At 32.9% G+C, this 22,257-nt stretch overlaps 3 protein-coding genes across 3 annotated transcripts; all 3 read right to left on the bottom strand.

Moving 5' to 3' along the window:
• Nucleotides 1-261: 261 nt before the first annotated feature.
• TRIADDRAFT_57804 (uncharacterized protein) lies at nt 262-8,537 on the bottom strand (the record flags this gene model as incomplete). Its single annotated transcript, XM_002113869.1, has 26 exons — nt 262-1,046; nt 1,153-1,264; nt 1,339-1,418; nt 1,648-1,822; nt 1,900-1,974; nt 2,046-2,159; nt 2,238-2,327; nt 2,422-2,458; nt 2,508-2,604; nt 2,677-2,740; nt 2,818-2,924; nt 3,018-3,104; nt 3,201-3,294; nt 3,899-3,946; nt 4,035-4,129; nt 4,390-4,440; nt 4,688-4,797; nt 4,894-4,955; nt 5,089-5,172; nt 5,254-5,367; nt 5,449-5,579; nt 5,877-5,934; nt 6,295-6,462; nt 6,592-6,741; nt 7,136-7,240; nt 8,439-8,537. The coding sequence occupies 26 exons, from the start codon at nt 8,535-8,537 to the stop codon at nt 262-264; spliced, it is 3,192 nt and encodes a 1,063-aa protein (XP_002113905.1).
• A 3,329-nt stretch (nt 8,538-11,866) lies between these two features.
• Nucleotides 11,867-16,222, bottom strand: TRIADDRAFT_57803 (uncharacterized protein; the record flags this gene model as incomplete). Its single annotated transcript, XM_002113868.1, has 10 exons — nt 11,867-12,021; nt 12,147-12,198; nt 12,289-12,414; nt 12,474-12,546; nt 12,650-12,918; nt 12,991-13,019; nt 13,435-13,707; nt 13,974-13,990; nt 14,259-14,377; nt 16,106-16,222. 10 exons carry the CDS (start codon nt 16,220-16,222, stop codon nt 11,867-11,869), a joined length of 1,230 nt encoding a protein of 409 aa, XP_002113904.1.
• Nucleotides 16,223-17,499: 1,277 nt separating this feature from the next.
• On the bottom strand, nt 17,500-21,366 carry TRIADDRAFT_57802 (uncharacterized protein; the record flags this gene model as incomplete). The annotated part of the gene is made up of 13 exons (XM_002113867.1): nt 17,500-17,607; nt 18,152-18,215; nt 18,335-18,616; nt 18,691-18,742; nt 18,914-18,982; nt 19,126-19,204; nt 19,320-19,411; nt 19,581-19,766; nt 19,875-19,944; nt 20,150-20,203; nt 20,460-20,526; nt 20,929-20,999; nt 21,238-21,366. 13 exons carry the CDS (start codon nt 21,364-21,366, stop codon nt 17,500-17,502), a joined length of 1,323 nt encoding a protein of 440 aa, XP_002113903.1.
• Between the last annotated feature and the right edge of the window lie 891 nt (nt 21,367-22,257).

Below are 22,257 nucleotides of genomic sequence, written 5' to 3'. Positions count from 1 at the left end.
TTATCAGCTAGCCATTAATAAATAGATTGCCAGTATATCGTACACAATTGAAAGAAAGGCGTCATGTAACCTATATATAATAATGTAGACGATTTAATTGTAACCAAGATTTCCATTTTCAGTAATTATATTTCAAATAGATGAATACCATTTACGTTAGAATGGCTAATCTCATATGCAGTAGATTTTAAGGACAGAGATAAAAGATTACCACTGGTAATAATTTACAAGCACTAAAGAAAGGGCTATTAGTTTCTTTAATTAATTTGCTTTCGGTTTTCTTATCCGATTTTTCTTTCGAGAACGACCTATTTCGTCAATTAATCGTCCCTGTTGCCATGTAAGATCTGTACTTTTCTTAATTGTACTCAAATTCTCAACGTCATTTGGTGGCATTTCATGGGTAGTATGGTGAAATATTGGTGGATACCTACGATGTTTGTGTTCATCATACTGCTGCTGCCCCCTACTGTTAGACTCTTTCTGTATTGATTGATTCTGTTGATTACTTGTTGAAGGCTTACTATCCAGTTCAGTCTCGGTGTAAGATTCGACACTTCCATGAGCCTCCAATTTCTCTGGTATTGAGCTTTTACACTCATAATCACTCATGTTGTCATTCACAGTAGTTTCATTGGATGATACATTTGTAGGGCTTACAACATGATAATTTTTAAAATTGCTGTAGGGATTTAGCTGATACGCATTATTAGCATTCAAAGTATGCTGATGCATATTGAATGGAGCGTAAGGGTAATAAGGCATTTTAGATATTGTATTCATAACACCTCCATTGTTTAATAGAATTGGCATCTCCATATAAACTGGAATCTTAGGATTATGCTGCCATTGAACATTTGGCATTGCCACCGGGCCAGTCTGTACGTTCTGTTGCTGCCATAAGGAATTTGCCTGGGAAAATTTTGCATCTCCTTGCTTCGGCTTTCCATTCTCATTGATTTTCAGTACATTAAAAGCTTGTGCTAGCATTTTAGGTGAATTATCTCTATGCGCAGGAAGCCCCTGAGTCTGTTCTCTGAAATTACCTATATGTAATAATAGTAATACTTTTCAACGTCCTCCTACGTTAATTGGTAATATCTAACCACAAAAAAAATACGAGATGGGACCTTTAATCGATAGCAAACTTACGACTCTTAGGACAATCCTTCCTTCGATGTCCAATAAAGCCGCAATTGAAGCACCGATTTTGATCTGGAGATTTTTTACCATTGGTTAGCTTAGATAGATTAAGAAAATGATCCTGAACAGGGTTAAAGAAGAATATAGCGTCAACATCTTTATAAATAATTTACAACAGAACATTAGAATCTATACCATGAAGTGATGCTGTATAGGTTGCGGAGTTCCAAATATTGTTCGGCAATTGCGTAATACACTTTTGATATAAGAATTCACTATACCATACAGAAAGAGTATACGCATTATTATTCACTATTCTATAGTGATCCATGCGCTATTAGATACTAGTGATTATATTGCCAGATAATATAAATACGTGCATACTTTTCCGTTGTAGGCCTCTCCCAAGATTATGTTTTAAATCAAATGGATCTATTGGATGATTTTAAAGTCATCAAAATTGAAATTTCAACTTCATAGGTAAATATAAAAACTTTATCATACCTTCAATTGCTATAAATTTTGTGTACCATCCCTTATTCAATTTCGTCATCGGATCAAATTGTCGTATTGCTATGACGTCAGTAGTAAAATTAAAGGTTTCGGTGTAATACCGGTAAAATTTTAATAATAAAGAGCCAACACTTTCTTTATTCTTTCCAAAGCCCGACCATTTTCGCTGTAAATAAATATGAAACTATATAATAGCAGTCATTACCTAATGCTATCAAATATAAGCTGCTTATGTTCCCTTACGATTGTTTCGCGATCTTCTTGAAACCAAACATTCCAATTCTCTACCGTTTGCTCTGGTTTATCTCCATCATGTAACTAACATAATCTTATTGTTAATAAAAAGTAATTATATCTGTGATAGCTAAGTAGCATTTAAAGCACAGTACCTCCTGCAGTACAGGTAAAACTGGGGGATCACAATGTTGTAGAAAGTAAATCATCATCAACGTATGGGCATACGAACTCAAACTGCCTCTCGATGCATCTCCGATGTCGCAAGCCTTTGCAAATTAAACATAGGTAGTTATTTGCGACAACTAAGAATCTTTATATCTAAGAAAACTTTATATTAATTGTACCTTGGCTATTAATTTAAGAACTAAAACAAGAATTGGAATCCGATCATCAAGGCTACCATAACTTGCCAAAAGATTTGTGTTATGTACAGCCTACAAAAGTGATAATTATATAATAGGATTCCATTAGATTAAATCTTTCACAAGGAATAAATCAACTAATTGTGTATCAGTAATAAATACAAACCAAAGCATTTTGGTAACTAATATCACACGATAACTTCCTGTAGCGAAAAAAAACTCTATTAAAGTTTTAAAATACTAGTAACTTACCTATTAAGCGAACATGTAGGATTTACATACCGTCTTACATCATAAAATTTTACTATCGGAACTGTTGCACGAGATATATCTTGTACTTTTGCAAAATCTGGTTATGTTAATAAAAAACTTTAATAAAACAACAAAGGATAATATACTAAGTTCAAAATAAGTAACTAACCTCTAGACTTCTTACGTAACTGCTTCGCTATACGTCTAATAGCTTCTTGGCCACGTAATTTTTCCTAGCAATGTTTGTCACAAACATATAATTACGAAGCTGTTTCATTTACTCGTATAACGAAAATTGGTAATTACATACATCGAGACAGTTCAAGCTGTCGTCAGGTATCATCATACACATATCTACATCTGACTGTTTGGTTCCAAACCCATTTTTTGACGATCCAAACAGGTGCAATGTTGCCTCTTATTTAGTAAAGATACATATATCACTCGGTTACAAAAATTTCATTTGTGGTGCAAAATGGTAGATAAGATATAAGACCGCTCTATTTTCACCTGGAAAGATAGCTTGCATAGCTTTGGTTACGCGATGAAGAATTTCTTCTCGAAACTGTTTTTCCTCGGCTGACATCGCGTAATAATCTAAGAATAAAAGGAAAGAAAATAACTTTAGTGCTAAGATGACATACCATAAATAACGGCTTCAAATTATGCCAACTTAATTACTGTATTGCTTACCTTTTACGTAGTAACAAAATTCATCTATAGCCCTCAGATAATCAATATTCATTTCCGGTAAAGGATTTAAAGTACTAATACTTTCTGGACAATTCTATAAACAAAAATAAATCGTTTTGGTATAATTAATTCATAGGTTATATTTACCGTTTATTTATAACGATTATAAAGATATAGATGAATAACATTTCGAATATTACTGCCGAAGATAACATCTTAATTGTGGATAACAACTGGGTTTGATACTTTGATCTATAGCAATTAACATAATACGTGACTTATCATATTTAAAATATAGGATCGCCATATGAGTAAGATGTTTTAAGGTGTCAATTTATATTCACTCATTTAATTAATAATTCATTTGTGCAGTATTTTAAGAAGTCTTTGTCATCATTAATTACGAGTACATCAACATCAGAGCTCTTGAATAGATCACTGCTATAACTGAAGTTTACGTAACAAATCCAGAGATGATAAGTGGTTACTAATAATGTACTACCATTTTTTAATAAACATACTATACCAGGCATTGTGACGCATAGTCAGAAAAATACAACATTTGTTGACGAGAAATAATTTTATGTAAGTTAGGAGTCAATATCAACTTACCCAAGGGCTTACATAGACAAAATTGATTTACAAATAGTGGCTTCATTTTATCAACTAAAACTGTAACTTAACTAAACTATACATACGTCTTTTCGATGATTACCATCACAACTCGGACAGCGAAGGGGCATTTCCTGAAATGTACGTAGATAATTAGTCGATAGATAAAATGAAATCTTTAACAATATATTGTAATACTAGATACGAGTATATAGTACAAACATGTGTCCCTGAAACAAAGATCTTTTCTAATTGGAAGGTATCGGTAATTTTCGACGAGTCAGATAACCATTCGAACTGCTTCGGACATTCAATTACTAAAATAGTTATGTCACAGTTCAGTTGCATACCAGAAACAAAAATACAGTAACATTACGTATAAAACTCAACTCATATATTCAATAGATTGGAAGTACTTACGCTTATTAATTAGACCAGGTGGTATTCTTCCAAAATAAAATACAGTAAGAAGCAATCTATCTACTATAAATTTGCGAGCTAACATATAATTTATAAATATTAGTAAAACTTTTAACCAGATTTAATAAACGAGCAGTTTGCTAATAAATTAACTCACCTTGTCGTGTTGTAACGGTTTTACCACAATTATGGCGGTTTCCAAATGGACCTATTCATTAATAATTATTACTATATCATTACATCAGTAGATGGCTTACCTTTGTAATACTTTCAATTAAACAGTACATTCACAAGTATTTACAACTGCATCAGTGCTATATTTATTGCCAGTCTTGTTTGTCGCAAACACGATATAATAATTTTATCATACTGCATGTTGCAAATACAATCATGGTCATATTGGACATAAAATAGGTGTATCAACTGGTTTTATCGAAACTGAATCACTGACGTACTTTCGATAGCAAAACTGTTTGCTTCCCATTTTCTCATTCTTCGTGTAATTGTTGATTTTGAGGTTATACAGACAACGTTACGGCTAATCCCGTAGTCTAATGAATAAAATCTGGTTTGTGGCAAAGATGAAGGACTGATTAGTAACAAAATGTTACTTTATTACAGTACAATATTTACAAAGATCATATCTGTAAGCATTACTAACGTAAAAAACCCTAGCCAAAGTTGTCCAATACTCTTTTCATTGTCAGATTGCCATATATCATCCTAAATTAATAAAAAGATAAGATAATAAATAAAATCAGGTAGATTTTACGTGTGAAACTTTTTGTAGTAAGTAGTACACAGAGATTATCTTAATTGTAAGAAAATATCGTATCTTAAGTCGGTTAATACCTACCAATGTATCAATATCATTAAAGTAAATAAACGGAACACCATCTATTTCGTAATTAAAATTTTTTGATTGATCATCCGACGCAAGCTATATTTCAGATGACAGATTAGCAAAGAAAGAAATCGAAAACAGTATAATACCAGCCTATATGTATACTACTTTATTGACCTCATGTAAAACAGGCAATACTGGCGGAGTACAACGTTGAAGATAATAAATAAGCATTATGATAAGAGCACCAGGATGCAATCCACCTTCATTAGGCCTATCAATTCCACAAACCTGTAACAAGCAGAAGCGATGATAATGAGTTTATAACATACTTAACAAGTCATGTTCAAGGACACGTAGTACACCACTCACCCTTGCCCATTTTCTGAGTACCACTCCTAGTTGCCTAGTACGACTATCAATCTTACAGTACGTCGCTATCAAGGTATCCTGCATAGTAGACTTTATAAATAGTAACCAAATTTCAACATCCACGATTAATACTACGACAATGAAGCATACTATGAAAAATATAATATATTATATCCTCACTAATGATTTGCCGGTATCAATTATGATTCCAATTTTAGTCGCCTTATGAATAACATTGATAACTGGTCGATATTCTTCAACGTCAATAGTCAATCTCGTGTAAATATCTAACAAACATTATCATCATCATTTAGGCATTATATGTATTTGCGTTCAGTGAAGGATGTTCTATTCTTTTTATACTGAAGCAATATTGTCATTATTAAGTTAAATTATCTACGAATCAAATATGCGATATAAATACTTACCTGCATTATCTTCTAAGATTTTTTTAATTTCCACAATGAGACTATCACGATCGCAAAACTGTATTAAGAATAATAAGATTTATAATCAACAAATTATTACTTATGTTTGCAAGGCATACGATTAGCTTTGTAATCTTATAAAAGATATGTTGTCATCATGTAGTGTTATAGATAATTTCAATACAGTAACATTAACTAGCCTCTATCGAAGATGCCATAATATCTATTGAAGCTGTTTTAAATCCAATTCCAGTGTAAGAGGAGCCGTATGCAGTTAAGATACAGTCTATTGTTTCAAAAAAGTAAATTATGAAATATGTTTTCGATTATACTTTATATCTACAATAACGGTGTAAAAACTTGATTAACACTGTTCCTATTTCACGTCCACAGTATTAGTTTATTTACCGCTTATAACTTCAGTAACTATTTCTTGTAATTCAGTAACTATTTTCGCACGCTGTTTGAGGCTGAATGCAGATAGACCTGACTGTTCAGCTGTTACTTCGGTGAAAATATCCAGCTTTCGGTAATGTTCATCTGATATGTGTTTCACAAACCAGCGTATCTCATTCTGCAAATAGCCCTATTGAAATACAGGAATTTAAATTGTTAGCGCATTATTTCAGTTATAGACTACTACGTTGTGCTCTTAAAAAGAATAGAGGAATAACCATCTCTGAAATAAATTATTCGATATAAAATTTAAACTGACATTTCTTAATGCTTTAATCTTATTCCAACAATGCGTCTGGAAAGCTGATAAAGTGCAGTTTTCAAGAACTTGTTCGCAACGTAGGCATACAAGCTGACGTTGAGATTGATCCGTAGATTGTTTTCCATCCTCATCCTCCTGATCATTCATCTTAAAAAGATACAGTAATTTCATAATAATACTGTTAGCGCTGTTCAAACTTACTTTAATTAATAAAAATAGAAACAATGACAGTGTCAATAGATATAAAAAATATAGTTAATAAGACACGATAAATTTTATGGTAACCCTCTCTAGTCTAAAGTATAATATTAATCTCATTACAATAATGATGCAATTATCTAAGTTAAGAGTATGTATCGAACTTCAAAAATTAGCTACAAGCTGATATTTTGTTATCCCTAAGAATAAGACTAATCTAGTTTCCAGATTTACCATTACAAAGTCAAGAAAACTAATTAAGTAATTCATTCATGTTGGTAATGCGCATTAACAACAGTAAAAACGATTCCTTTAATCACTCTAAAATTAATTGCACCCATACCTTGGTGTCTACTATAGACGCAAGTTTATGATTTTCTAGGAGTCGCAGGTCTACCCATGTGGCGTCCGGAAATTGATCCTTCGATATTACTTTCACCAGTACCATCTGTTACAGTGGCAATTATAACAATATTGTATGTAATTCTTTATCTCGAAATTTGAATGAACAACCAGATAAAAAGTAGTTAAGAATATCTTTTAATAGTAACTTCCTAAAAATAAAAACGCACTCGATTAATTCTAATTAATCGAATGTGTTTTTATTTTTAGAAAACTACATACTTTACATGATACAGTCTATTTCAATCTTTTTTAAATTCCGACAATAATAATATATAACAGCACGTAACACCATGTTCTTCAAAGATATTAACTTGTCCTCCACTCTTTTCACTATAATTATGAAGAACGATGCCAACAAGTGGACAAGCGGACATACAACAATGATACATGTAGTTCAAGTACAATCAACTCTTATAGTACTGTATTAAGCCTTGGTAAAAATAATGCTGAGCTATATGACTAATGATATGCCTTGTGGACATACTGATACAGTACTATGTTTGGTGAGCTCAATGAACGGATAGAGTGTTTAGTCCGTTACCAGAAAGTATTTGCAATTCATTAGGCGATATTGTGTATCGTAGGCTTTGGGCTTTAATACTGTACAGATCAGCAAGGTAATAATCTTTGCCAATACAGTATATGAAATGCCTATATACACTAAAGCTAATGTAAAATAATGCGATTACTTGGCAGTTTACAGAATTCTAAAGATACGGAATAGAAATATAAAGTAGCAAGTAACGAATTACAATATTCGTATGTAAATTGCGATACGCGTACCGTAATTTATTACAAATAATTGTGCAATAATTATTACCGTAGATTTGTAAAGTAAACAGAAATCTTAATACCAATCAGAGTAGAGTAATGCGTTTACAAGTTTCAAAGATAGTCTGTATCCTTCCTTGCCTCTTGAGCGACAGATCGACTGCATGTTGGGACCTTTTTTAGTGTCAACAGTAATCAGAGATGCTCCTATAGTCATACTGCATTTTGCGTCTAGTACGAGTAAAGCAACGCAGATTCCGTAAATGACGATCAAGAACTGCTGTAAGCACGTAAGCATCCGTTCAGATAACCAAGATAAGATTTCTTTACTATTTTGTGCTATAGATTGGTTTATTCTACTGCTGGCGACGATTATCACTCAATCCATCACTAGTTACAATAATAAATGTGAGTGACCAAAGCGACCTGTGAGAGTGATACACAGGTCTCGATCGACTGAACAGCCATACCTGATCATGCAGTTTTATGCTATGAACCATATCAGATCTCCCGGATGACTCTACAACGTTGGTCGGTACATTTTCTATATCCTCCACTTTCGTCTCCATCTTAATGGTTAATTTCGGCTAGACTCGCTAGCATTCCAAAGCCAAGCGCCAAAAAACTAGCTACAAAGAATTCTTCCACCGGTGAAACAAGTCTCTGCCTACGGTAGATCACTTCCGTCAAAGTGTCGGACGTCAGCAAATGTTCTTTTTCATACAGTACAGTACTGTAGGAAATAGAAGCATTTGTACTGTACAATCATGGACTTGTTTTGAGGGGCAAGTGGGCCCCGGAAGTGTACTGTACGTACTGTACAGTACACTACAGGACTGTACAGTGCACGCCCAGTGTACAGTACAGTACTGTACTGTACAGTACAATACAAGGTGTAGAATTTCTTTTTAGATAAGTCAGTGAATATTTTTATGATTTATTTTCGAATAAAACCCATAAAACTGTATATCTTTTGATCATTTTATCTGTTTTTTTTAAATCTAGATCGAATTTCTACACCCTGTACAGTACGTACTGTACAGTACAATACAGTACGTACTGTACAGTACACTGTGTTTATTTTCGTTTCCAACTTTTGCATAGCAAAGTACAGTACTGTACTGCACATAGTAATTATTAGTACCATGTGTGCTTTGACTGATCTAGCTACATAATGGTATATAGTATACTAATTTTGCCTTAGTTTCAGTAGTATTTTTTCTCTTTTTCTGAGTCTGGAAAGAAAATAAACACTTCTTACAGTGTACAGTACAATATACTCATGCACTGTCTGTATTGTACAGTACTGTACGTACTGTACTCTATCTACAGTATGCCTCTATGGTCTTGTCTTCTCCAACAGTCAGTCATTCAGCCGCTGTACAGTGTACAGTACTAGTACAGTAGTACTGAAATCATCGACAGGTGTAATTGTACCCGTTTGAGTATGAAGTTCAGCGTACAGTATTTGTAAAATGCCTAGCCGGTTCGCAAAATGCCTATTCAGTTCTCAAACTACAAAGATATCAAAGCATGTAAATCTGTGAAACCATCTTTCTTTATAAATTAGAGAAACTATCTTTATTCATGCAGAAATATTTCTAAAAAAAACAGAGAATCTATATTTCTTTGATGATTACAATAATAATAATAGACTGATTCTAAAGTACAGTACAGTGTTTATACGTTAGAGTTTGAAGTTATGTTTTTCCCGTTTTTCTACGTCTAAAAACGATATAAACACAGTACGGTGTAAACAGTAGCACCTGAACTAAAACTGTATACAGTACCGTTTTGAGCTGCAGTATGAAATGTAAAATGCGTCCACTTTCGATAGCTTTCGATGGATACTGCACGGTAGCTTTGGTTAAAGTTATACAGCAGATACAGTCTGTCAGTGCAATACTGTTCTATAGGACATGATTTACACGTGGGAAAAATTCTTCCCCGATGACTCTCCCTAGTACGATGGCAATTACAGTATGAGGTCCCTCATTTTTCTTAGGAGTCCCTGACAGTATCATACCATATAAACTATTTTTTATTATTAACTGTAATTAGGTACGTTCATAACTTAAGTGCAATAAATAGATTGATTCGATAACACACGTCACTCAACAATAATTGTAATTTAAATTAAAATCAGTCACTTTTAAGTTTCAAAAATGACATTATGAATGAACCCCAGTTTTTAGTAAACTACAAGTATCATCATTAATTGTATAATATGAACTAATTACGATCTGTTTCCGGTGCAATCTTAGCTGCACAGATGCAAAATTAGGTCAAAAATTCTTATGTGGTACAGTATTACGCAGACTAGCCTTAACGTACGAAAAAATTAGCTACGATAAAAACAATTAAAATCAAATTTTACAAGTATCAATGATAGCATGCTACTCCGCATGTTTTATTTATGACCACTAGAAAATGTAACATGTACATATATGGAGAGATATATAATATATTATTATAATAGTAATCTTGACAGTAAACGTATATATCCTACATACGTGTATAAATACGCCATACATCATGTATACAGTAACATTAAATATATTTACATCAAGTAAAAGAATTAAAACAAAACAAACGAAATACTATTTCAATTTTAATCAAACAATACAAATAATTTAAATTAAGTTACGAAAGAATCTCATATACCAATTTATACATACGAATGGAGTAAATACTTATCACATAATAAACGAATGATTTCACTTGTTCTGAATAAAAGAATTTTTAGATACTTAAGACTTAAGCTCCAATTTAACTGGATCAATCACTATCTACGAAATACGTAGCAATGATAAACTCATTAACCTTTCATTAACTTTAAATTGATACAGTTGGCATGATAAAGTATGCAGCATAAAGCTATCGAAGTCGCATCTTACGCAATTTTAAATATTTTCCGGAATCGTCGCTAACGTAGACCACGGATTCAAATATCTAGTACATGCAAGTGCGCACAACATTTACAAGTTTTCATTATTTAAATTTCGTCTTAAAAAAAAACAAATTATTCCATCACAAGTAGTAGAAACGTAAGAAACTTGAACTAAAGCAGTTCAATTCCTATATGAAAATAATAGCAAACTGTCGACTGGTTACTGCTGATTCCAACACATGAAGAAATTAATATCCATAATATTAAATTTAATTTAAATCTCCTAAACGTAATGCTGCGCTCAATAGAGTCCAACTGCTTTACTCAATACTGCTAAACAAGACTGAGTCGTAGCTTTCAGATTTCAACTAAAATCAAATCATAAAATTAAAGGATTATGCTTAATTGTAAGTAGCAATTGTTTTCAATACTACTTATATGTTAAATTTATGTGGATATCATATAGTTACAATTATAGTGGCGGACACAAACTGTTAGACAAATATGATTATTTAGAATTTACTGTCTATTACAATTATTAATCATAAATTTCAAAAACTTTTCATTATGTTGTATTTCTTAGTTATTTCTATCGAGCATTACTTCAAGTAAATAGCGCCAATTCACCGTAATCTGATGGATGTCATAAAAATAGACTGTGATTAAATGTATCAATTATACAGCAGCATCAGTAAGTGGACGATAACTCAAATTTTCGTAAATGCAGATGCAGATGCAATTTAAACGATGTGATCTTGATTCAGATCTCCCAAACTCTACATTCACGTTACAAGTTATCCGAAGAGTCGTATAAATTAAGTGACATTTTGTAGCACTTTCCATAGTTACCAACTTCAGCAACTTTAGATCTTTATTTAGTGTGATACTTTAGAATTTTAAACAATTGCCTTTAGTGATCGTGATATCGCTCTTTCCGAGATCTTCCTCGAGCTTCACCGCATTTCAGGTAACATTAAAGCAGGATCAGATTATTCATACAAACACTACTTAATTACTGTATTGATCAATAGTTTCAGACTTACTGGCATAATTCCCTGCTAATCGTTCGTTGGAATTCTTCATGGTTACTCGCTGTGAAGGACTTTTCCCAATACTAGTATGATCTACGACATCCTCACTACTCGTACTTAATTGATCATCATCTACGTAACAAAAAACACAATTACTATAAGTTATTACCAATTTTACTTTTAGAGACTATGATTCCACAAAGCTAATTACGAGTAGTGTCTTAAACACTGCAAGCAAGCTAGGAAATATTCCTCACCATTATTTGTCGTAGGGTCTAAATCTTCATCACTAATATCGTCGTAAAGTAACTTTTTTACGAAATACGAAATAGTGCATTAAAAAAATTGCATCACTTCATTTAGATACCGTAAATCATCGGGAAGAAATGAGTTAAATACCTTACTACGCTTATCTTGCTTCGATGAACAACTAGCATTTGTATCGGTAACACCGTCTGTATCGTCATCACTTACATCACTAAATATATCGTTATTAGAAAAGGAAGGTCCACTAGGTTCTCGACGCTATAATCAAGAAAGTTAATACTCCGTTATTGCATATTACTTCTATTACGTAAACACACAGGACTAAATGACGAACAGTCTATATTATAACTGACATTCTTGACTGGGTCACTTTCTTTCATAGACATTGATCTATGGCAAAATTGAATAATTATCAAGGTACAACTCGATCAGATATAACAGTATTTGAATCAAGTGCATTATCATAGGGTATATGACGAAATTATATGCTGACCTGTCGTAGCTAACACTACTTCTAGAAGTGGTGATATCACTGCTACTTTGTAACTTTGCCATATTTTCACTATTATCTTCATCTGAAATATCTTCTTGGCCGTCAACGTATACTTTATTTTGCTGGTTCACCAAGTCATTGTTAAACTGTCGTTTATCATTTATACGATGTAAGGTCGTATCGGAAGATTTACTATTTGAAACTGTCACCTTAAAGTTTGCATCTTCACTGCAATTGTTAAACTCTATTTCCAAACCTTCTCCAGTCTGCTAACAAGCACATCGCAATGTTAAAGCTATATAACCGAAATCTTTAAACAGTAAATATCATAGCTATCATACCTCATAGAACGGTGCAACATTATCAGAACCTTGATTGATGCATAAAGCGCAGTAAAATAAAGTATTGGGATTAAAATTCGTATCAATTTTTGGCACAGACGACATGTTATAAGTATAAATTGATATGAAATGGGAATGAACTAACAGCAAATAGAAACTTAACTAAATCCGTAAGTATACTATCAACTTTGTAGGGGTGACATTATTTAAGTAGGTAAGTACAGTAGCAGTTATATATAAAATTAAGTAATAAATTATTTCGATTGTAATTTTACAGTATATAAACAACTGTTATTATGAGTTTACGATACCATAGAAATACATGTGACATTGTCACTGTAACATGAAAGTATAAACAAGGCTTACAGTAATTGCTTTACTATTTTGTATTGTAAGCAACAACAGTTAAGGACTTCAAAAATTTTCTAACGCGTGTGCAAATACCTTCGTCGGACAAATTTTCACTTAGGTCATCAAATTTATCAACATCTTGAATCTCGCTCAGTTCCTTAAGCTCATTATTAATTTCTTCTCGTCTTTTCAAAAGTCTTCTTTCGTCTTCTTTATCATAGTAATCACTATCACTTTCTCTCCTAATTCTCTTATTTTGCCTGGATGACGAATCTTGACTATTACTCCTTCTATATTCTGAATGCGTTTGCCTTGAATTACTTGATTCTTTTGACGTCCAAACATGCCTATCTGCATCAAATTTATCTATAGCATTTTAAAATTTTAAAAACTTTAACGCGAATCGACCAGAAGCTACACCAACAGAAACGGTCCACTATGCAACCGTTATCGCTAGATATATACTGAACAATATTACTCTGCCTTATAGCACACAGAAGAAATAAGATCATGTTCTCCTCGTACAAACTACAGTAATCTTTAAGACCAAATGAAAATTATATTTATAGAATTATTTTAGAGGCTACTACGGTATGAATTAGGGCAATATATGACCGAAGTAATGTTGATACCTTTCGATGAATCATCCCTATTTAAAATCAAAAGATACAGAATTATCTTCATAAATTCATGAAACATTACTGTATTATCAAGCAATTATATTAAATACATGTCAATAGCGATCTCTGCTTTACTACTAGTATAACGGCTATGAAGCAATTGCTATGCTATTTTGTTATATTGAGCCATCTGCATACAAATACCTGATAGAGATCAATTTACTTTATTTTGGTATGCAAATAAATATACCAAAAATACTGTACGTGTACATTAAAATTAAAATAAAATTGTATTACCTGACTTCATTCCTCTGATGGTTTTGTTTAAATTTTCCACGATGCATTTTGTCATGCAGAAATGGACAATTATGTCTTAAGTTACAGTGTCCAAGTTTAACCCAGTATCGACAGTGGCCCTATCAAAGAGAAATAAGACTTTCCTTATCTATTCGTAACGCTCAACATAGATAGAAATGATAAGTGCATGATTTCAAAGTAACCCTACAGTCCACTCATGACAGTGTAAAAGTAGGAATCATAACTGTGAATATTACAACGTATTCCTGAAATGGCATAGTTTAAAACGTGCGTTTATGATGCACAATTTGAAGCTTCATTATGGCCGGATGTACGTAATAATAAATATTAGTGGAGCAGACCCTATTTACAGCAAGTCATGTATCTTCTATACTATATGACACGCGTACTCGTATCTCCACTAGAGTATGCTAGGACAATATGCTGTGTTTACTTCACAAGCATATACACCTACTGTATTTCGTACCATATTTACATGAAGGCCAACTAAAAGTATACAGATACTACAGAAAGTACGTTTCGGTTATAAATTGAATGTAATAATAAGCATCCAGAATGCAGCGCTATTGCTTATATTTGGGTACATTCAGAATCTCTGCAGCAATCACTTACAGTATAACAGAGACATAATGAGAGTTATAGTAGTATTGTAAAAGAAGAGCGTCTGCTGCAGCCTTGCACACTCATTAATTAGCAAGTTGGAATTTATTTTAGCAAGTTATTATCCAACAAAACAGAGATAACGGCTAATTATTTGCTCGTTAACAGTAATCGTGATATTACAAGATATTGTAATACGTACAACTACTACACAGTATATCAGATAGGATTATGAATCTACAGAATAGGCTGACGCATGATACTTTAGATTGTACATTTTTAAAAAGTTAAAATCAGGATTGCCTCTGTATTACTGTACTTATTATATAGCAATGCCTTCACAGTTAATTCGATAGAATGTGTTATGAATTTCTATACTAATAGACAGTCGATATTATAACTTTGCTCCATCTGAATGTATCACTTTGGTGTCATAAACATATTCTCTGTGCTACTGTAATTATTAACTGGTACTATGATAAATTGTACTAGACTTAAATTATAATTATAAAACACGTATTCATGTAGCCAGTGATTAGTGACTACTGTACTGTAAGGTACATTAGTCAACGCCAGATTGGGTGGTCCCTAATTATATGATTGTGGTAAGATAAATGTAAAGTTTTTATCATTGCCACCCATAACCTGGTGTATAGGGTAGCCTGTAAAGTAACCAATATTTCGCTTTATGACGTAGAATACAACAGTAGATTGATGCTCTGATGGTGACATGATTAGCCAGATTGCATTTTCACATGATATTACGAAAGTAATGATAGAACGTTAACGATCCCATTTACTGGCTACTTTCAGCCATTACGGCTGGAATTTAAAGATTATTATACGGTATGTAAGTACGTATGAAAATAAAGCTGAAATTCTAATAATTATATATTTACAAACTATCGTCAAGAAACGCACATAAAGTAAGTTAAAAAATAATATCCCTATATAATATAATTCATTAATAAATGGAAACAAATTGTTTCGATATTTTTCAGTGTATAATCTCATCTCAGGAACAAGACATATCGTTTATAAATCTAAGGTATATCAAGCACCTACAGGCACCACCTTTTAGTGCCAAATTGTTCGATAACTTTATCATTTTGGTAAACATCAATAGAAATACAGTTTGTACGGATGAAATGAAGATATCGAAGTTTGCCAGTTGAATGTAGCAAAAGACTGTTACAGCACTATGTGGTTATATATACTGTACGTACTTCTAAATTTTTGTATGTTCCTAGGCGTAGAAAGACACTTTTTCTTTGAGGTTCACTATAATTTTCCTTAGGTTCGCTATGATTAATTGTCACTTTTCGCCCTGAAAGCTTCGACATTTTTGTCTATTGATCGAATCTTATGGCGATGTCGTCCTGGAGCTCTCAAATATATTCTCTACCTTTGCCACTTCAATACACATACTCACACCGACACTAGTCCTGTACCCAACTCTACTGTACGCTGTACAGTATGACTTTCTAGGCGAGTGAAGTCATGCTCGTCATACTTTGCGTGTATCTAAAATATGCAGTACAGTATGGTATGTGTCGTAATTTACGATACATACTGATGACTCCCCCCCATCCATGCTGCTCATCGTGTTATCGGTGTTCAGTCGCTATATAAAGTCACTGGGGACTTCGTAGTCAATACAGTACAGTACAGTACGGTACGCTAGGAAGACTTCTACGCTCATACTGTACTGTACTGTATAATTGGTGTATGATTATTAGTCCCTCGCTCATTGGATAAAAGAGGATTATAGAGGTGTTTATTCTGACCATTACAACTTAATAATAATTATTATGATGGAATAATGATGATCACAGGACTGTATTTCCATCTTATTTCTTGCTATAAACTACGCGATACATATTCTTCCTTCATTCCAATCCTTAGCAATCTGAAATCGAAATACCATTATACTGTACTGTACTGTATAGTACTAAAAATACAGCTCTACTGTATGTTGCTCCTAAACTGAAATTGCATTCGGTAGAGTTTAGCGCTGCTGTCAAGATTTGATTTGTAGATCACAATAGAAAGGTCTCAATGAATAAAACGTCATTAATAAATCTGTACTCAAGTCAACCTAATGAATTATAATATACTGTACTCTACAAGTAGTTTACAAAGTTATCCATGTTCTGTAAAATGCAGATTCTATTCTGTGCAGTGTTGAGCATTCCTTCATCTTTCTACGCATGTGTTACCTCGAGAGAGAAGTAAAAGCCGCAATATCACGTGATACCATATTGTACTGTACAGTGTACAGTACAGTGCTTTGAGTTTCATCTTTAAATACGAGGACGTCCAGTACGTGAATTATAAAAGTTGCAATATGAGTGCCTTAATAATACCAACATAGTAGACTATTTTACTTCTTAATACTACCGTACTTCCATTACTACTGTAATTAGCTGAAACTACTACACAACACAAAGCGGATAATTTCCTCTTTGATGATGGCTTTATTAGCTAAATAGGTGAAGTGTATCTTATAAACAGCGTGTCTCATTCTACCTATGCAATCTTGTTTGTCTTTAGTAAACTCCATATCGTGTGAGCTTACGTATTATAATTGACGAGGGACTTCATTTATTCGATAACGTCTTCAAATGCTGAAAACGTTGATTCCGATGGATAATTCATTTTGCAAATAAAAGTTAGAGAAAATTACTTCAGCACCCTCGCAAAGAATTGTTTCAAATTCCAAAGTAACCTTTAGATTATAAATCTATATTTATTAATTATTATTATACACGATTTTGTCGATCATAATTATAGTTTGTCAGGTAAAGTACTAGATAAATTGAAGAATATTCAAATTTCAAGTATAACGCACAATACAACTATCAGGACGTATATAACCCACATTGATGCAATACCTTTAATCATAAGCTGCAGCATTGAATGCCTTTTTATTAGATGGTGCAATGAAAACTTATTCCTAAGCTTTAATCAAAAATGTAGACGCTGATTTTTGCAAATGCTTTTTTCAATTGAAATAATAGCTAACTTTTATACAATTCAGAAAATTAATAAAATTTTTTATAGCTGTTTTTATAGCGTAACATTCGTCCTTAATCTAACTAATAAAAAGTAACATTATAGGATACTTGAATATCGCGTATTCAAATTCATGTATCCACATCTTCATTACATGTTGCTATTAAACAAATATTTTCTGGAGTTACGTTGTTATCAACAAATTCTATCAACCTCGTGTTATACCCGTGATTTCGCATATAAGCACTTCTACCTACATTTAAGAGTTGTTTACATAATTGACCAATTTCTTCTCTCTTTTGTCGAAAATCCTGATTAAGCCTGGTAAAAAAATGTTGCAAAATTTGATCATCGAGATTTCGGAACAATTAATGCATTAAGTACTGCAAAATCAAGACAAAGCTATAGTAAGAACATTTAGAACTAGTCCTAATGAGTACCTTGACTGAAACACAGCTGAACCCAAGTTTGATTCATTAGCACAAGAATCGCTGCCAATTTCTTTACCGTGCATAACTGAGGTGCTAGTTTCCGCAGATACGCCTTCAGACTGGCCCTTATGAAAACTACATGTCGCCCAACTCGATAAGCTACATATTACATTAAAATCTTCTTCATCAAATCCTAATTCTAGAAAATATTCCCTATTAACGTAGCTTTTCCAATCACATCGATGATGGCAACACAGAGCAAGAATCGCTCCACGAACGCTATTACGTGTTCTATGTAAAAATTGAAGGCTGCGAAATCAGTTTTAATTCACGTAAATTGTACCTTTTATTTTCGAACTTTTTACCTGCATTTACTATTTTGACTCTGAGTGTTCATCAGACACCGCAGACTTACATCTGTAATAAAGTTAACGGTTCAAATCATCGGATAGCAATAATATTTATTGTACTATTATAGATATTTCGATAGATTTCTAACTTAAGTGACTGAACGAATACAGTATCGTCAGCATATGACGTAAAAATTTTTAATCTGAGCTACTGCAATATATATTTATATCAATTTACCTGTAGCTGCTCCACATAAATGTTTACCAATGCCGATAACATCCCAATCGGCTTTAAACGAATATTTCGCTGATTATAAACGTATAGATTGTTATTAGTGCACTAAACTTTCGATTAACAATTCGGATAAACAATTTCTTTTAAGATATCTAAAATCAATGCTTTAGTAGCTTACATAGCTAACCCTCGAAAAGTTTCTTAAATTACTATACCTAAATTGAAATGTTCAATGTCCATTTTAACACGTTCGAATTTAGGTCCCATTTTATTGCTGGTGTGCATGCAGTCAAGCTGATTGCAAAGAAAATATTTTACAAGTAGGTGCACATTACTTCGGTTAAAGTTTTGTCAGCAGAAACTGTTATGAAATCAGATAACTATCGTGATTGCACATGTGTAAGCTAACCTTCCGTCGGTTATTTGCTCTGTCTATTAATACAAATTCGACCTTGTTATTATATTCGGATAACGCTCGAGCTACCCAGTGTGACAGTTTCCCTAAAACATGACAAAACATCGACTATAGATCAGTTCCTATGATACTTTCATAAATGCTTCAACTTTTAGGAAATACCATTAAAAGGAAACTTCTTTATTTTGAAATCATTATTAAATTACAAATTATATTATTTAGCAAAAGTAAATTATTCCTCATTTGGTACAGTACCTCTTCCAGCACCGAATTCTATGTAGCAAGCCTGGGATCTTAGTAATCCAAATTTCTCCATATTACCAATTATGGATGCCTGCTGCAGGTAATGTTTTATTGCGTTAGTAGCGTCAGGGTTACCATCTATTTCTTCTTTCAGTGAATGATGTTGTAAAATACTTCTTTCGCTCGAAAGAGATTGATCTAATTGAGAGTGAAATAATATCAACTTTACTCTGTTCAAAGGCCAACTAAAGGTTAATAACGAGAATAATCTTAGCATAAATCTAATTCATAACGCTAACATATTACCCTTTGAAAGTTTATACAGCTTATTTATAATATGAAGCACTTTCTCTTCTGGGATGTCAGATAATGGTCTCTGTTTAAGAAGAGTTAATTATTTAATTTATTGAGATTACCGATCGAATATATAGCATAAAATAATATCCCTTTTAAGGCATCACTTAGGCAAAGTACATAGAATAAGTATGCAAAAATATACTATCGAAAATAGGAATGCTTCCAATTTCAGTACTCAATCTCTTCGAGAATTCTAGATCGAATGATGGCTATACATCGCTCACCTTTGATATAGATTGGCTAATATGTCCGGAATTGACTTCCTTTTCGTAGTAGTCCTATAGTAATATGCAACATGTAGACGAATAACCGCGAAGTACTGAATTTATGTGGCAAGCGTTATCAGTATAAAGGTATAATTGTATAATATGCTCCATGCAAGTATTAAAATTTAATTTAATTTATTACAATAACCGTACATTTCTGCGAAGCATCGCGGGCGTGACATTATACCAGTAAGCATAATAAATCTTGAAGTTATTCATACGTATGTGTTATAATGCACTAGTAACGTCTAATTAGACGTATAATTACCGATAGGGTGGTATGTCTAGCATTGCAAAGTTTCAAGTGCTTCTCCAGTTTATCTTCGTATACAGTACTATGGACATAACAAGTAAGTTAACAATCAGCATAGCAAGTCGTACAAGTAGCATTCATAACACTGTAATTACTACGGTATTTGCAAACTAGAGAACATCGACGTCATACTGTAATATTAACGGACAGTGAATTTTGGCATATGATGTCACACTGTAGTCAATATACGAGTACTATATAATATTTGTCTACTTAGAGGTACATTTAGGGAGTTATGTAACATACTGTATAATAAAAACGAAATCAAAAGAGAAGAGATAAAAGGTTTACAGCCATGATTAAGATAATGTAAGAAGTTAAGAGTAAAGAGGTAACTCCTATAGCAGAGAGGTAGCAAATGTTGCTATTGCTTTCAATTCAATGATTAATTAAGCAATGTAATTTCAGTTTAATTTTCACTTACTGTTTGGAATCTAGTGGACATGGTATTCTCTTTCTCTCTTGCTTATTTATATTGCCGAGTTCGTTATAGGCCTAATTCAAGGTAAGAAAAAGAAATATTTAATTAGACAACTAATTAAGAATTTAAGATGTAAGTTCTAATTCACACTGGTGAATGATTCTATAGTATGTTAATTAATTACGTTCAATACAGGCTCAAGCAATATTGATGTAACATAATCAAAAATTAGCTTTTCCATTGCAGTTAGACACCAAATAAACATAGTCTACTCGTATATTAAGCTATTAAGCTATGAACTGTTAACTGTACCTCAGATGCATACAGCATGTGTTCACCACATAAGCGATCACCAACTTTAGGTATCATTCGGCAAAATCTCTTCTTTCGAGGTAAATAATACTCACAATGAGGTCGAGAATTGTTACTGTTGTCGGCCATATCTCTATACTTGGGGTGCAAGAGTTGATTCGTGAAATTTAAGTATTGATAATACGGACTTTACGGATTTATTCAAATTTACTTTTGATAATATATAATTTACTACTTGTTTTCTGCATATAACTGTTTTATTCATATAGTACTAAGAAGACTTGATCCAAATTAATTTCGTAGAAGATAAATATCGAATATCATTCTTTAATGAAAGTAGTGTCAAATTCGTGTTAATCAACACCTACACCTGAGCTCGAGATAACTTTATTGAGGCTTTACTAAGTTTCGATAGTAATTCTAATTCTAATTATTAATTATAATTAATTAATATACTTTATTATCACACATTCACACACACAACGCTCGTACACACTTGTACTACTATGCACTGTACAGTACGCTGTAGCAGTCACGCGTACAGTAATACTGTATACTGTACAGTATTAGCAATTTTTAGCCAATCAAATTGCCAGTTTGACACGATAAAGGTCTAGTCAATGGATGTCCACTGTCAGTCTCTCTGTCTCAGTTCCTACGGCTTTTAGTCCCTCCACTCCTAGGCTAGCTAGACCCTGTCAAAGGTTCGGTTCAGAAAGTCCATTTTGATTGATGCTGATACAAGAGGGACTCCTGAAAGAATTTCTCTTTCAGTGCTTCTCTTAGAAGCCCCTGGTTGTAGTCTAGAGTTGGGTGAGCTCTTATTCTTGTGCAGTCACCGATTAACTAATTAATAAATAAATATAACACTGCTGTTAACTATGGACAGTGCTGTACTCTGCTGTTATTAATACTGTACAATTCAGTCAGTCTCTCAAAAACTAATTTTATGATTGAAGTCTAGATTAGGACGGACCGACAACTGGTGTAGTGGAGGCAGTACTCTAAAAAGTAGTTTGT

This window comes from Trichoplax adhaerens, genomic scaffold (assembly GCF_000150275.1).
Source record: "Trichoplax adhaerens TRIADscaffold_7 genomic scaffold, whole genome shotgun sequence".
Classification (NCBI taxonomy): Eukaryota; Metazoa; Placozoa; class Uniplacotomia; order Trichoplacea; family Trichoplacidae; genus Trichoplax; species Trichoplax adhaerens.
Note: the sequence above shows the minus strand (reverse complement) of the source record. Positions and strands in the feature narration are given on the sequence as shown.